This window comes from Pogona vitticeps, chromosome 5 (genome assembly GCF_051106095.1).
Source record: "Pogona vitticeps strain Pit_001003342236 chromosome 5, PviZW2.1, whole genome shotgun sequence".
Classification (NCBI taxonomy): domain Eukaryota; kingdom Metazoa; phylum Chordata; class Lepidosauria; order Squamata; family Agamidae; genus Pogona; species Pogona vitticeps.
Window position 1 is genome coordinate 125,675,892 of NC_135787.1, and position 17,630 is coordinate 125,693,521.

Below are 17,630 nucleotides of genomic sequence, written 5' to 3' on the forward strand. Positions count from 1 at the left end.
GGACATCTGCAGGGCTGCCATCTGGTCCACGCCCTCCACCTTTGCATCCCATTATTGTCTGAATGTTCGTGCAAAGGAGGATGCACATTTCAGGCGTGCAGTTTTGTCCTCTGTCTTGCCGTGATGTCCCTCCACCTGTTCAGGTAAGCTTGTTAATCACCCATTAGTGTGCATTCACAGAGGCCACGAAGAAGAGGAGCTACCTACCTGTAACTCTAGTTCTTCAAGTGGTCCTCTGTGAATTCACACTTCCCGCCCATCCTCCCCTTTTCCATCATGTCTGTCTCTCCTTTTTGGAGCAGCAGCGGAAATGGGAACTGAGCTAACAGTCATGATGGGCGGACCACATGGGTTGCGGGGGGTGGTCCTACTGATTTCGCTCCAGAATATTCCAAGGCCTCTGCGCATGTGCAGACTAAACCCATTAGTGTAAATACACAGAGGACCACTCGAAGAATCAGAGTTACAGGTAGGTAACTTCTCTTTTCCATGCTGCTGAAGTTTTAGAACAAGAGCCAAAAGTTAAGTGGCAATGCTTTTAATATTGAAGTGTCATTTTATGAGAATAAGAGATGTAGTTTTAGAGAAGTGCCACTTTAGTCTGTTTTCCAAACAAAGACAAAAGCATTGCAGAGCCCTTAAAGACAAGCAGGTGTAGGCTTGATGGGATAGTAATCTGGCTCGTAGAAGACAACTACTCATTTTCTTTATTCTTGTCTTGCTCAAATCCCATATTAATTCTATCCATGCAATCAGTAAAAGAGGTAATTATAATCCTGCAGCAGAGGGAGCAGGCTAACCCTGTCCCCACCACCACCACCACCACCTTGTTGTCTTTCTTGCATGTGAAAAAATTAATTTAAGTGGCCTGGACCTGTGTGGGTTGTCTGCAAGACTGAAAACTCAGACAAATGAGATCTTTTATTCACATGGAGATGCCCATAGGTAGAGACCGTTTTCCTATCAGCAAAGGTTGGGATAGAGAGGGGTGGGGCTGCCATGCTCACAGGTTAGAGTTGATTCTCTTATTGCAAGTTTCTCATAGCTATCAGAACAAAGAGGGATAAGCTACACAACAAAAATAGTGCAGTTACCAAAACTAGTAGGCTACCGGCCCACATGCTTAGGGAGGGGATTCTGTAATTAGGAGCTACCACTTAAAAGGCTTTCCGTCTACAACCACTTAGTTCAGTGGTTCTTAATCTTTGTTACTCAGGTGTTTTTGAACTGCAACTCCCAGAAACCCCAGCCAGCACAACTAATGGTGAAGGCTTCTGGGAATTGCAGTCCAAAAACATCTGAGTAATAAAGGTTAAGAACCAGTGGCTTAGTCAACCTCAGGAGATGAAAAAGATCTTAATTGCTAGGCAGGTTCATTTGCAGAAAGAATCTTCCTCACCCCAGTCTCAGTCCATTCAAATCTTTAAAGGCAAAACTAAATCAATTAGAAAATATGTAGCCTTTTCAACATGATGGTGATTTACTTATGACACTCAATTTTAGTTAACTTTGGATGTTTTACTTTGAACCTGATGCGAGTTCGTAAAATTTTCTAAGGGCAGCTACACACCCAGCACAGTACTGTAATCAGATTTGACACTTGGCACCCAGTTGTGTTGCTGGATAAAGTGGAACTATGGCTACATTAAACTGTTCTTTCAAGAACCATTAACCTCGTCCTTAAAGAGGAATTGTATCCCATCCAGAATAGACTGAAAACATAGACTGATAAAATATTCACCACCAGCAACTCCATCTTTCCTTAGTTTATTTTCAAGTTGTTATGTCGCATCCAGATTTACTAATGTCAGATAACTTGTTCAGGTTATTCAGCTACTTCATGATCAAGTGGTACAGCGAAGAGAAAGTTGAATGCCATTAGCTTTTTGATGGCACGCACTCCAAGCCTCCTGATTGTTAGACAAAGCCTTATAGCATATCTTGCAATGAATGTTAAAAGATAATGCATGAAAAAAATACATTAAATATGAATTAAATTTATATTTTAGGTTCTAGTTAAGAAATACTCTGTATTTACAGATAGTACTGTCGGGTGATCCAATGCAGCTTGGCCCGATAATAAAATCCAGCCTTGCTACAGCTTACGGATTAAACATTTCCCTGCTAGAGAGACTGATGGGTCGATCTTTGTATCTAAGAGATGAACATGCTTTTGGTGCTTTTGGATCATACAATCCTCTGTTGGTAAGTCAGTTGGGGAGCAGAGTTAATGTTAAATTGTTAAAAATTTTAATAGAACAGTTACCTGAAGCTTTACAAAACTAGATCCCTCTAACTGTGTGGGTGTGCTTTTGCTATTCGTTTGCAGATTACAAAGCTTGTGAAAAATTACAGATCACATTCTCTGTTGCTGACAGTATCATCTAGACTCTTTTATCATAACGAACTAGAGGTTTGTGCTGATCCTTCAGTGGTAAATAGTTTGCTTGGATGGGAAAAGTTGCCAAGGAAAGGTTTTCCACTGATTTTTCATGGAATAAGGGTATGTAAACACATTCAGTTTCATATCTCAAGTTCACACAGGTGTGTAAATAATTATGCAGGATTGTGTAGGCAAGAAGCAGTCAAAGGAATTGTGGCCTCTTAATGACTTAGCAAGTTTTATATGACTTTAACTTGAATTAGCTGTAGCCCACTTCTTCAGATTCATACGGAGTTATTAGTGACTTCATTGTAGTTGAAAGCAAACTTGGTTGCTTTATTGCTTTGTTTCGTACCTTCCTAATGCAGGGCACTGAAATGCGAGAAGGTTACAGTCCTTCTTGGTTTAATCCTACTGAAGCAGTCCAGGTAATGCGTTACTGTTGCCTTCTTGTTAAAAGCATCAACAATCCAGTGTCAGAGGTGAACATTGGGGTGATTGCACCATATCGAAAGCAGGTATGGCACCACACTAAAAATAATGTTAGAGTAGTGTTGAATTTTGTTATCTTTTCTTTTGACGTATTGACCAAAACCCTGTTTCATAGATAGCTTAGCAGAAGGGGAAGGGAATAACTCTCAATAGCTAATTGCCACTAATTAACAAATTCCTGCATGGCTTCATCATTGTGCATCAATTTGGTGGTTCAGCATATGGCAGAAAAACCATATGGGGACTGTATTCTCGAAGGCTGGGGACTCTTTAATTAATGGCAGTTAGTTTTTGTGCATTAACTCCATTTTCCTTTTCCTGCCATAATTATAAGGCAAGATTTGGACCATCAGATTTTATTATGTGCTTTGATGTTATATATTACAGAAGTTGCTTTGAAGAGTTTTGACAGCTGTATTGATGAGATATACATTTCAAAACTTTAAAAACTGTTAGAAGGCACAGTAGCTCTGGATTTCCACATAACAGCTGAATTTTAAAAATATTTTCCCAGTCCATTGTATAGATCACCTTCCAGAGAATGTTTCTAAAGAGAGAAACCCCTCATTCTTCTCCTTGAGTAAATTCAAAACAAATAATAAAAGAATACTATATATGGAAGCCTGTTGTAAGGATTTTTTTTGTTATTTGTTGTTACATTTTCTTATCACCATGAATTATTGCTCTCCAAAAGATCCCGTCAATAAAAGGCTCTGCTCAGGTCTGCAGAACTAAAGATTGTGGTTCTTTGTGGCCTCTGTGAATCACACCTTGGGTGATCCGCGCCTGTGCGGAGCCTCATCACAAAGTTCTAGAGCTTCTGCGGTAGCCAAAAACACATTAGAATAAGGCCCCTCCCCATCATATAAGTTCCTTGGCAGCAATGCTCCCCTTTCAGTTGTATCAGAATGACGTGACAGTGAGGAGGACGGGTGGGATGTGTGAATCACAGAGGTCCACTCGAAGAAGTACAGGTGGGTAACCTGTCAATTACTTTATTCACTCAATCAATCTCATATTCAGTTTTTGTCTTTTCCTTTTGCCTTCACTATTCATTCATTCATTCATTCATTCATTCTATTTATATCCCGCCTATCTGATCTTGCGACCACTCTAGGCAGCTTACAAACACATAAGACAACAATAAATATAAAAAAGAATTATTACATTAAATAGCCAATTCAAGATGGGGAAGAAAAAATGAAAAATAACCCACAAAAGAAGAAAAGAATCAGATATTAACTGGAGGGAAGGGCTGCCCGAACATTCATGTTTTTAAAAATACCCAGCAAAGGGGCCGTGCAAATCTCCAGAGGCAGATTGTTCCATAGGCGAGGAGCCACTGCCGAGAAGGCCCGGTTTCTTGTTTTTTCCTTCCTGGCCTCCCTCGGCATCAGGCTCCTCAGCCTCACCTCCTGACTCGCTCGAGTGACACGAGTAGAGCTTGGTGGGAGTAGGCGTTTTCCAACGTTATTGTCTTTTCCATGGAATTTGTCTTCTTTCAATAGGCCAAAAATACAACAGTCCCAGTTTCACCCACTTATTTGTCTTTTTGGTGGTCTGCAGTATTTGTAAAACTAATCTCCTGCACCACATTTTGAATGTGAAACAGCTTTCTTCACTGTCCAAGTTCTGCATTTGTGCACAACAAATAGGAATCTCATGGTACAGATTATCACCACCTGAACTATGAATTAAACTGTAATGCTTTGTCTTAATGCTTAATATTGGTTGCAGAATGTCAAAACTGAAAATTGTTCCATTGTTCAATTTTAAGGTAGAAAAAATCAGAGTGCTCTTACATAGTGTGGATCTAATGAACATCAAAGTTGGCTCAGTAGAAGAATTTCAAGGGCAAGAATATCTAGTGATCATCTTATCAACAGTACGTAGCTATGCTGTTTTTATGTTTCAGAACTAGTAAGTTGAAGAATCAGAAAGATGCCAAAGTGGGAAGAGGCATCCTTTCTGATTGATGAAGAGATTATAGGCAAGAATGATGACTTCAGATAAATCTGATATCACATCAAGAAGTAGGTTTTAAAGTGGAAAATGAAAGAAATGTATTCCAGGATGAGTAATAAAACCTTCCACTAATCAGGATGGTACTGGGCTAATCTTATGTTCCACCAGCAGTCATATTGGATTTTTCCTCCTCTACCCACAACTTCAGCTTTCCAAGCCATCCCAAAACTATGTCTGATCTTTCCAAGCCCTTCAAAATCATTCCTGTGGCTGCAGGAAAGGTTATAGGAGGGAAGAGCTGGCTCCCCAGTTACACTAGATTTCATCATTCCATTAGCAAACATCATTAAATACTGTCACATGACCACTTTAAAAAAATAAACCTTAGCCTGAAGTTTTATGTCCACTGATAAACTACCTTGCATGTAAGAACTGCATAGGAATAGACAGGCAGAGAATTGTGGTTTTTGCCACATGTTTGAAATTAATCTTAGTAGGATAGCTCAGTGATTTAGGCATCTGGCCACAGATCCAAAGGCTGCTGGTCTCTGTTGTTTTTCAGTTTATATACTAACATAATTATGCAAACAACACCTTGTGCCACCGCAAGCTCGGTACTCATTTTACCAACCTCAGAAAAATAGAAGGCTGTCAACCTTGGGCCAGCTACCTGAACCCATCAAGATCAGACTCAGATCATGAACAGAAGCTTCGCTGCAGTATTGCAGTTTAACCACTGCACCAGAGGTTGGGAGTTTGATCCCTCAGTGTACCTCCTGTGAGAGTATAGCCATCCTGTGTGGCCTTGGGCAAGCTGCATAGTCCCAGGGCACTTCCAGAAAAAGGGAATGGTCAACCACTTCTGAGTATTTGATACCTGGAAACCCTGAAAAGGTAGCCATAAGTCAGAATTTACTTGATGAATGATGATGAAAACATTGTTAACATTATAAAGTTCAGTTTGACAGCTGCTTTTTTAGTGCACATTTTTTTTATTACCGGTTATTTTAAAAAGGTATGTTTATGCTCATGCTGGAGTTAGGTCTTCACAATGAAGACCTAACTCCAGCATCTTTCATTAGTGCAAAACTAGCCCCTTCTACTATTTTTTTCCTTCTAAAACTTTTTTAAAATAAAGCAAATTGCTTTAGCCCCACTTAACCAACTTGGGCACATTGGATTTCTGCTTTTATCATGGGCCTTTACTTTCCAGCATTTCTGTAGTAGTTGATGGAATAGAACACTCCGGGTTTTGAAGACTTTGGCTTGCAGCGGTGGTTCTCAGTCTTGGGTAACATAGGTATTCTTGGACTGCTGTTGCTGGCCAGGGTTTCTGGAACTTGCAGTCCAGGAACACCTTGGTTACCCAAGGTTGGGAACCAGTGGCTTGACACTATAGGTACTTGTTTCATCCAGTCACTCACAACAACATCTAATGGCTGCATACAAGTTATACTTGGGCAACACAAGCTGCAGTCTAGCATTTTGCCAGGATGTACCAGAACAAGGTGCTGCAACAAGAAGGGGTGGATGTGTGGACATATATAAACACTTCTATATTGTTACCTCCTATTATCTTTACCTTTCTAGTGATTAAAGCTGCTGTTTCTATTACAGGTTCGGTCAAATGAAACTTCATTCAATGAAGAAAGATACTTTTTAGGATTCCTTGCCAATTCAAAGCGCTTTAATGTTGCAATAACCAGAGCCAAGGCATTGCTCATTATACTGGGGAATCCTCATGTGCTTGCTAAAGTAAGTCTTCTTCATTTATCATCTATCATGATGTAGCTGTTGGACTGTGCCCAGATTCCTGTTGTTTAGCATAGAGAATTGCACTGGGGTAGGTCCGTTGAATCACTCAGGATTTGGTGAGTCAGCTCCACTTTATGTTCCACTGATCCAAGTGGGTCTACTCTAGTTGCAATTTACTTTAGCGTAGTAAGTCACAGCTAAAGTAGGTTTATTAAATACTGAAGCTTTTCATTTCGACTATGTTCAAACTAGTATGCATGGATCTGCTCCTCCTCACTTTAATTAAGCTCACAGCAACAACCCTGCAAGGTAAGTCAGTCCAAGGTCAATTGCTGGGCTTTTTGTTTGCTTAACTTAACAAAAACTTAACCCCTGAAAGAGAGTTTGTTGATTCATTCCTTTAATCTCTGTATGAGGTTTGCCATTGTCATGGCAAAGGTAATGGCATGTCATATGTCAAAGTCAGACATAGCTGTATTCAATGGCAGAATGGTAATAGAAGCCACAGAAAGCAGTTAATGAGAATTGAAGAAAGCAACTAATAGTGATGAGTGGTTTTCCGTCTTGCAGTACTTTACATTCTGATTTTTAGTGACTATTTCCAGATAGGTATCATGTAAGTCTGCTGTAGAGCATAATCCTGTGACAAAACTTAACAGAAACAACAGCCCTATGGCAGTCTCTGGGTATATTATGGCACAAGTGTCCATGGACCATATCTGCTTGATGAGATATACAAAATGTTACCTGAAGTTTTCATATATGTGGACACATTCATATGTAGAGAGCACATAGGGAGGCAGAGAAAATAAGAGACAGCGAAGTCAGAAGAAAATTGAAGAGTTAATAAAGAGTTAACAATGACACATTTTTAACATTGGTTATTACAAAAATTTTCTTGCCAGTGACACAAACATCTGGCACTAATTTACAGTACCAGAATGTTTATGTCATGTTACATGTAGTGTAATAAAGAACCTTATTCTGATTCAAGCCCCTGATGAAGGACTAGAAACTAGGGGAAAACTGAAACTCAGCAGTCTCTTGTTTTTAAATAGTCACCCTTTATAGAAGAAGTTAGTGATCTCATTGCTGCTTACTAGAGTAATAATTATGTCCCATTGTTACTTATAAGTGATGGGCATGAACCAGTGGTTTGGGGGTTTAGTGCAGTTGGTTTTGCAGCTGAACAGCTGGTCCACGAGAGCTGGGGCTGGAGAGGGCAGGTTGCCAAACTGCAGATTAGCTGTTGAGCAGGGAAAAGAACTCTGCCAAATTGGTGGTTAATGAGTTGCTGCTTCTGTGCCTTGTATAGTACACAAAACGAGCATGCAGCAAGAGATTTCGCTGGAACGAATTAACGTCGTAATGCGAGGCACCACTGTAATTAAGTGCCATCAAGTCAGTTCTGACTTACAGCTACCATTACTGGAGTTAAAAGAACTGTAAAAACAAATGTCTGTGCAAAAGAGCTGAATTATCAGCTCAGCTTTCTCTTGCAGCTTGAATAAGGACAGATATGTGTTTAATCAGCTTAGTGATGCAAGCATATTTCTGCTGTCACTTAACAATTGTTTTGTGAATGCCTACTGTTAATATGGTACCTAGCACTGAAAATATGAGCTCCCTCTGACCTCACAGTAGTCTGTGGGAAGAGACCTTGATACATGTGTTAATTTTCAAGGAAATGCAAGAATATTGGTTTACTTTTTCAAGGAATCTCAGACACTATAGCAGTTCCAAAGTCGTGGATTCTATCCTCCCCAGTTTCCCTCTCACCATTCATTTGTTTAATATTTAAAGGGAGTGTAAGACCTGGTCCAGCATTATTTGCATTGTTATACAGAATTGTGCAGAAATAACAAAAAAATCAGAAAATTATTGGGGTGGGTACAAATTGCATAAAAGTCATCTTGTTTCTCCTCTTAGTCACCATTTAAAAGAACAGCAGTACTAATCTTTATACAATGTCATCTAAAGTTTCATACCAATACAGTCTTGCAGTACATGCAGCTGCATTTAATATCCTAAACATGGATTCCTGTTTAGGTCTGCTAGTTTTAAATAGAGTAAAAAAAAGTGATGCATTATCAGTTATGTTTGAATAAGTACTGGCCAGAATCCTGTTTACATAAGCTTGCTGCAGCTAAATCACAGGATGTGGGGGTGCATCTCGGTTGCACAGTCAGGCATGGGCCTAAGAACATAACCTAGGATTCCCACCAGCCCCTTGGCAATTAGCTGTAATTAGTTACAACAAACTATGCATACGTTATGCAAACATTATTATGATTATGGTAATAATCTGTGCAGCTTTTTACAACCTTTCTTCTTTTGATCAGGATCCCTGCTTTTCTGCCCTGCTGGAATACAGTTTGGCAAATGGAGTTTATATTGGCTGTGACTTGCCAGAGGAGCTAGAAAATATTAAAAAGTGAGCACCGTTTTGGTACAGGAGTAGAGAAAAAGGGGGTGAATAAATCAGAACTATCCATTTATCTAAAAGTCCTTTTGGAAGACACTATGAAAAAGTATCTTGGTTTGAATTGTTTTAAAAATTCAGTTTGTGAAGTTGTATAGTTAACAAACTAACTGCAATTTTGTGATCTCTTGAGAGGGCATCCCAAGGGTCAAAAGGTAAAAACAAGTCATCCTCCTACCTACAAAGAAGGAGTTTCATTTTTGCTTGCAAATCTCATTCTAAATGTAAAATCTCCTTGCTCTGACTTGGAGCATCCTTGGAGCAGGTGTCCTTCATTTAGTCCAGTTATGTCCCCACTCACAAGTATTGAGTCTGCCACTTCAAGCTCATCAGGTTGTTGGATTTAGCAGTTCCTCTGCCACAGATTCACTGCCACTGCTGGAATTGGATAGAGCATTTAATTGGCCAACTGAAAACATTTACCTCAAGAGTCAGCATACTGTAAAGGTTTGGCATCTTGACAGACTGGGTGAAAGGCAACTAGATCTTGCCAGTATTTACCAGGAATAGGTGAGCTTAAAGAGATACCAACCACCATTAAGGTTCTGGTGTCTAAATGTGTGTTTTCCATTCCTAATGTATTTGGCAAAATCAGTACAGCTTATGAATATATTAGACATTCATAAGCTGTACTGATTTTGCCAAATGGAATGTATTAGACATTCATAAGATTACAATATTACCAGACATCAGTATGAAGAAGAAATAATTATTAAACCAGTTCAGTTATGTGAGATAAATGTCCAGATTTAGATGTTTATCTAAAACAGCATGTTTAAGCTAAGATAGTTTGTGCTATTTTATTATTTGTCTTATTATTTTAATCAGCAGAAGTGACCAATTGGAAAGAATTGTTGTGTTTCCTGGGTAAATCTTCCTGACCACATCTTTATCTGCCAGACAATAAACAATGTAAAGTACTTTGTAGATACAGAACCTTTTTCTACAGTTGGGTTAAAGGAATAAATGCAAGTTGTAAACTGTAATTCTTATTTTATAGTTGACCTTCTTTTTGTGCTGTAAAATCAAACAGAATTAAACATTTTTGGCATTTTGTGATCTGTTTTGTGTCCTTGCAGTTGGGGTTATAAGAATGATCATAAATTACTAGACTTGACTGTGTCAGATACCAAACCATCTTTAGAGTGGCCAGAATCCTGTTGGTATTTGTTTAAGGTTTGCATAACTTGCCAAAGCTAGTTGAAGTGGGTTGATGAGGTACTGGGATATATCTTGGCTGCACAGTCAGGTGTGCCACCAGGGATATACCTGAGTTGTGCCTCTGCACCTTGTCAGTTATGTACAGCAAACTATGCAGACCTTATATAAACACCTGTAGGGTTCTGATTCAAGTAGAATACACTGTATCCCATTTTCATGAAAATATTTGATAGCAGATGTCTGTCTGGTATTCTAGCGCAGGGATGGGCAATATTGGGGCTTCCCAGAGGCTCGAACATAGTTCTCCAGTACCATCTTCCTCCCCTGCAACATATTTTGGGGGGGATGTGGCTCAGAAATTCTCCTAGTGCCCCCAGAAGATGTGGGGAACTATTTTAACAGGTATGAGAAACCCCTTGGACCATCATCTCAAAACTCTTCTTTGAAAACAATTTAAACACTAGGGAGTGCAAAGGGGATTTTTTTTTCATTTTAAAAACATAATTTTTATATGAAAAATGAAGGGGGCATTGAAGCAGCCCTCCAAAGATGACACATCACCCTTGCAGTAAATGAACAAGCTCTTCCCAACCATACCACCGCTCCAAGGTTTTCTATATTCTACTAAATAGTGCAGAAAAGTAGAATGGTGAGCAATTGTTTTCATCAAATTTGCTCAGCATCTGTTTGTGTCTGATGGGCAAAAAGAATTCTTTGTCAATGGTTTCTTTCCTTTTAGACCAATAATATAAGTACCTTTCCAGTAGTAAACTTGCTTGTAGATATTTGATTTCCTCCCCCCTCCCCAATTTAAAAAGCTATCAACTGAACCTTGTTGTTCCCATGATGTTTTCTTCCACCCAGGATACAAGGTGCAATTTTTGTTTTGCTTTGTTTTAGTAGCAGTTGAACAGTGATTCAGAGTTTGTGTTTTCTCTTAAGCAGAGATTTTTAGAAGTTTGAGAACTCTTATAAGTCTTGATAGAGAGGTGCCTGTGTTCACCAGATAAACTTAGAGGAAAATAGTCCCTTTTCCTGACATTTCTCCCTTTCTTTCTATGGACAGAATCCTGTTACACAGAGTTATGCTGAGATAAACTGGATTCAACCCCGGATATAATGTCAATTAACTGAAAGCTTCCTGGGATGAGACAGACCATCAGGGCAGTCTGGTGGCAATTTTTGATTATTCAAGTCTCCCCATTCCCAGAGGCTCCCAAAGGCTTTTGCGGGACAAAAGGGAACACTAGGGAGCCTCAGGAACTGAAAAGGGGGGAGGGATAAAAAACTTTCAGTTCATTTAAACTACGGTAGGTATTTTCAACACTGGATCTGGTTCATACCAGTATAACTGCTCAGTAGGATTTTGCCCTGTATCTTTCTCTGTTTTTCTGCATGAAGTTGAAGCAGCTTGCAAATAGTGAATAATCAAAATTATCTAAAGTTCTTTACAAAGTAGAACAGTATCAGTCGAATTCTTTTTGAAACGAAAATGCCAAAAATATTGATGAAATAAAATGGCCTTTGATGCTTTGTGCATGTGTTTTTTGGACAGTTGGTGTAGAGTCAAGCACTATAAATAAAAAAAACCTTTTCAGATCCAAAGGGAAGCCTCAGAGATGAACTGAAGTTATTGCGCAGCATCCTACGTATGTGTAGGAAGGATAACTTTAAATACCTTGGTTCTGGTCTGATTAGGCTTGATGTTTAAAAATAGTAAATCAAATTGAACTTGGAAAGGTATAGCAACCAGTGAAGCTGGTAAAAAGCTCAATGTAGTCTGAACCAATCAACCAGTTATTTACAGCAGTTGCATTGTGAACCAGTTAAAACTTCTAGGTGGGTGAACTTTATATTAGACTAATATAAAATATTGTACAATAACCAGTATTATTCTGTGAGGTGCGATCTGCTTTATCCAGAAAACATTAAGTTGCATTTAGTGGCCACTCTGGGCACCTGACCCTTTGGGAGAGTGGAAGCCCATCTGGATTAGGCACTGCATCATTAATTAATTAATTATTAATTACATTGCCCAACCAAGATACCATCTGTCTGTTTTTAATTGAAACTTTGCTTTGTTCACACTAATTCAAGGCCAAAGTCTAATTTGATATCAGTTGAAAACGTTCCTGTCTCCTTAGAATGTGTTGGATGATAGAGCAGTCTGATTTCCATCTCCATACACACAGTTAGGCATGAGCTACTCATTTCCAGTAAACAGGAAAAATTATTTGCTGTGGGTTACTGCAAACATGTGCTGTATTTTAACATACACCTAAATTGCATGATATTGTTGCCCTGGGCATGTCGGGGGCTGGGGGCAACATCACATTATGGGAACGTCATGCCTTGTTCCTGCCCCTCTTTTATTTTTTTAAAATACGGGTTTGCATGTATCTTCCAATGTGTCATTTTAGTTGTAGGTTAAAGAACAAAGAATCACATCTGCTTCTGCAAACAGAGGTGCAAAGGGAAAAAACATGATGACAGTTGAGAGAAGAGCAAGAGGGATTGATAGGTGAGGTGGGAAACAGGTAAGTAGACAACTAGTGGGCAAAGGGGCACACCTGTGCCACCCAAAATGTGTAGCTGCAAAAATGGGAGCAGAAAAGAATCAGGTTGGGCACTATTTTGAACCACGCTAAGGTTTAATGTTGTGTGCTGCAACAGGAGTCATTGTGGATTGGATCAGGGTTTTCTGGTGTAGTTTGATTCCTAGTTAAATTTGGGGTGGAGCAGCTTTGAAACCTCTATTTTCAGTTTGCCTCACTTTTGGATCTTCCTTATTTTCAAGTATCTTTTTTTTTTTGAAGAGTTAATAATTTTGGCAAAGAAAACAAGGTAGTTATTCAGTTGCACTTCAGACAATAATTAAGCCGACACAATTTCATGGTGCTGTTTTATTTTAAAATTTGAAATTATATGAATTGCTCAATCTGACGCACATTAAAATCATAAAACACTAATTGTTAATTAAGAGTTAATGTATTGTGCAACTGCTTTGGAAGAAATGGATAACCTTTTCATTTCTACTACACTGTTCCCCAAGAAAATTTATATGTGGCACAAAGAGAAAATCTCAATTAACTTAAAATATATGACAATTTATTTGTGTGTGTGTTTGTATTTGTATGTGTGAACACACACAGTAAAGCTAAGTTAATGCCCCTTAAGTGCAAATAGTACCAAGAGTTACTGCATGAGCCAAAATCATGTTGCTTAGTGTAGTACCTTGCAATGGTGTAGTACCATTGAGTTAATAAGGGTTTAATGAGTCAGTTTCTCCATAAGTCTCACTGGTTCAAATTGACCTGTTCTGTGACTTCCTTTAGTATAGTAAATTGCAGTTCACATGGGCCTATGTGAATTTATGGAACTTTAAAGAGGAGTTGACTAAGCAAAGTCCATTGATTCTGAGTGATTCAATGGACTTACTCTAGTGTGATTTATTACACCTAGCAACCAGGTTCTGGACATTAATTCAGAGACTAGTACTCTTTCAATGGCCTTAGGGTTAGGGTTAGGACATTAATTCAGAGACTAGTACTCTTTCAGTGGCCTTAGGGTTAGGGTTAGGACATTAATTCAGAGACTAGTACTCTTTCAATGGCCTTAGGCTTGTAACACTCCACCCTTCAATGTTCTGGGTTTTTTTAATATTTGCAGCACATCCTTTCTTTCTTCCTCCTGGGGAATTTTAAGCATCTGAGACCAGAACTAGAGCTTATAATCACAGATGAAGTAGGGTTGCCACTTTAAGGAAAGTCAGAGAAATAGAAATTGGTCTGAAGTCAGGGAAGTCGTGATTATGATACACCTGTGTAGTGGATTTTCTTCTGGCAACAAGCGTAGAGAAGTAGCAGTATACTACTACAAGTTTCTACCTGAAGTTTCTGCTGTCTGGAGAGAACCAATTAATAACATAGTCGGTGGCTAAGTTTTTATTCTCAGGTTTAATAATTTGTAAAATGTTATATTAAGACAGCCACATGACTCAAGTTTTATAGTGCTGATATGTTCTAACAACTTATTCTGTATATCTTATATAATGTTTTTATCTTTGTGTTTTCGGGTCTATGACCGTATAGTAATAAAATGAAATGAAATTGGTCAGAAGTCAGGGAAATTGTGATTATGATACACCTGTGTAGTGGATTTTCTTCTGGCAACAAGCATAGAGAAGTAGCAGAATACAGGTACCATTTAATGGTGGTGCATTTTCCTACATTTCCCAGCCCCACCTGCAGAGAGGGCAGTGGTGAGGAGGTCCCTGTTGGTGGGCTGCTGCCATCCCACCAGGGCCTGAAGAGTGGACTGGTTTACCTTCAAAGACAGCAGAGGTCTTGGCAGTTCTGGATTCTGAAAGAGATCAACATGAACCAAAAAAGAACCTTTAAAAAAGGCAAACCAGGCCAGTTTTGATTCAGTTCGTTGCCAGTTTGGGAGTTGCCACAAAACAAACCAATGGACTTTTTCAACATTCATTGGTTCAGTTTTGGGTGATTCACCCCCTTGGCCAGACAGCCTGCTCCTGTCAATCGGATTCCCTAGAGAATGTTGGTGTGGACATAGAGAAAATGTGATTGTCAGGTCAGGCCAACCACAGAGCTCCAAGTGCAGTTAAAGGTGCTTATATACACTCTGTGTGTATAGCCACATGGCAGCTGTTTCACTTTTGTAGCAGTCATTGTGAGCAGAAGACTTAGTCATCGCCAGCCTGATTAGTGAAGTTGAGGTGGCAATGGAGATAATAATGCCATGAACACAACCCACAAGACAGCAGTAATAGAAAAGAAAAAAGTCTGGATAACTGACATTGCAGTTCCAGGAGATGGCAGATTTAAAGCTAAAGGACTGAAAAAATTAGCAAAATACAGAGATCTGGCAATCGAAACATCTCGCTTATGGATGAAACACATTTTAGTGGTCCCCATCATCATTAGGACTTTGGGAACAATATCAAGAAATTTTGCACAGTATTATAAGTAGTTGCAGATTCTAGAAATAAAATCTACAAAAATAGCAATATTAGGAACAGCATATATATGACATCAATATTTAACAGATACTTAGGTTTTTTGTTAGTCAGTATTGATGAAATTTTGATTGGCTGCGTGTGCCCTGTGTATTTATTTGACACAACCACACTTTGGTTCAAAAATCCATTCTACTCTAGAAGGCACAGACAGAAAATAAGCTACGCTTCACAGTGCCACTGCTGCGCAGGAGCCATAAAGTATATACAACTCAATTTTGATACATTGAAAAAGATTAGAGTCCTGTGACTAATAAATGCATGCAAATGCCCACCTGGTTTTCATGCAGGACTTCCTCTTCGCCGATGATGCAGCCATTGTTACCCACTCTGCCGAAGACCTCCAACAACTCATGAATCATTTTAGCAAAGCCTGCCAAGACTTTGGACTAACTATCAGCCTGAAGAAAACACAAGTCATGGGCCAGGGCGTGGACTCGCCTCCCTCTATTACTATCTCAATGCAAGAATTGGAGGTTATCCATGAATTTGTGTACCTTGGCTCAACGATCTCTGACACTCTTTCCCTAGATGTCGAGCTGGTTAGACGCATTGGCAAAGCAGCTACCATGTTCTCAAGACTCACAAAAAGAGTATGGCTCAATAAGAAGCTGACAGCATACACCAAGATCCAGGTCTATAGAGCCTGTGTCCTGAGCACACTCCTGTACTGCAGTGAGTCTTGGACCCTTCATGCGAGGCAGGAGAGAAAGCTGAACACGTTCCATATATGTTGCCTCCGACGCATTTTTGGTATCACCTGACAGGACAAAGTTCCAAATAGAGTAGTCCTAGAACGAGCTGGAATTTTTAGCATGTATACACTACTGAAACAGCGATGTCTACGTTGGCTTGGGCACGTCGTGAGAATGGCTGATGGTCGGATTCCAAAGGATCTCCTGTATGGAGAATTAGTGCAGAGAAATCGCCCCAGAGGGAGACCACAGCTGCGATACAAGGACATCTGCAAGCGGGATCTGAAGGCCTTGGAAATGGACCTCAACAGATGGGCAACCCTAACATCTGAGCGTTCAGCCTGGAGGCATGCGGTGCATCACAGTCTCTCCCAATTTGAAGAGATCCTCACCCAGCAGGCTGAGGCAAAGAGGCAGTCACGAAAGCAGCAAAATCAGGGAGCTAGACGGGATACAGATTGTATTTGTCTTAAGCGTGGAAGGGATTGTCACTCTCGAATTGGCCTTCTCAGCCACACTAGACGCTGTTCCAAGTCCTCCATGCAGAGCACGATACCATAGTCTCTCGAGACTGAAGGATGCCTATGTACCTGCCAACTAACACTAAAGTGTTTTCAAACTGGCTAAATATGAGGGTTCAGTTGGACGGTCACGTGGCTCTTCTTTGTCTCTAATAACTTCATCAGACATGGACACCATTTGCAATGGTAAGAATTGAACATTTGTTTTAGAACTTTTGAATAAACAATTGTCATAAACTGGAACATAGTATTTTTCTCCTCCCTCCGTCAAGGTGGGAAGGGATTTCCATTCTTCTAAAATGAAGGGGTTCCCAAAACTCTGGTTCCATGGGCTTGGCTGCTTGACAGGTGACCATTCTTTCATCGTTGTTTCTGTCTGTATAGGCAACGGGCACGGACACCTCTACCAGGAAATCTTCCTACTTGTGCTGCTCCCCAGGTTCCAACATCTCCCAGGTCCTCTCAACTCTGACTTCTTCATCTCCCACACTCGTCAGTCACTCCTTTCCCTTCTCTCTTGTTCCACCCTTTCTTCCTCCTCTCTTAATCTCTTCCTTCACTCTCTCACCTTCGCTTCTCCCCAGTAAGACAGTCTAGGGGGAATCACCAATCTCCTGTGGTTGACTTCCTCCCTGGGTACTTTCAGCCTCTCCCACTTATGAGTCCAAGGATCTTGTAGCCAGATCCAGTCCCAAACTGGAGGTAATGTTTTCCTCTTCCTATCTCTTCTCCCCGTTTCTATCTCCTCCCTCCCTCTACAGTGGTGCCCTGCTTGATGCCGACTCCGCTTGACGACAAAATTGTTTGATGACTAGTTTTTTGCGATTGCTATAGCGATCGCAAAACGATGATTCCTATGGGGTTTTTCGATTTACAATGAATAGGTCCCTGCTTTGCGAACTGATTGTTCGCAAAACGCCGATTAAAAGCAGCTGATCGGCGGTTCGCAGAATGGCTCCCCGCTGTTTTCCGGACCTATTTCTGGAAGACAGGGATCACAAAATGGCTGCCCTATGGAGGATCTTCGCTGGATAAGCAGGTATTTCCCCCATTGGAAAGCATTAACAGGTTTTCAATGCATTCCAATAGGTTTTTTTCGCATGATGACGATTTCGCTTAACAGCGATTTTCCTGGAAC

General features: G+C 40.0%; 1 protein-coding gene across 5 annotated transcripts in view; it reads left to right on the forward strand.

The window, feature by feature from the left end:
- Nucleotides 1-10,136, forward strand: part of MOV10L1 (Mov10 like RNA helicase 1) — a 68,585-nt gene extending 58,449 nt beyond the window's left edge. For 4 of the 5 annotated variants that reach the window (XM_073000601.2, XM_020812873.3, XM_073000598.2 and 1 more), the window contains 6 exons: nucleotides 2,041-2,205; nucleotides 2,330-2,503; nucleotides 2,752-2,901; nucleotides 4,653-4,760; nucleotides 6,458-6,595; nucleotides 8,938-10,136. In XM_073000601.2, the coding sequence (XP_072856702.2) occupies nucleotides 2,041-2,205; nucleotides 2,330-2,503; nucleotides 2,752-2,901; nucleotides 4,653-4,760; nucleotides 6,458-6,595; nucleotides 8,938-9,033 (831 nt within the window). In that variant the 3' untranslated portion in view covers nucleotides 9,034-10,136. The remainder of the gene's footprint in view (nucleotides 1-2,040; nucleotides 2,206-2,329; nucleotides 2,504-2,751; nucleotides 2,902-4,652; nucleotides 4,761-6,457; nucleotides 6,596-8,937) is intronic. The other variant, XM_073000599.2, reaches the window with a different exon arrangement.
- Nucleotides 10,137-17,630: the final 7,494 nt, after the last annotated feature.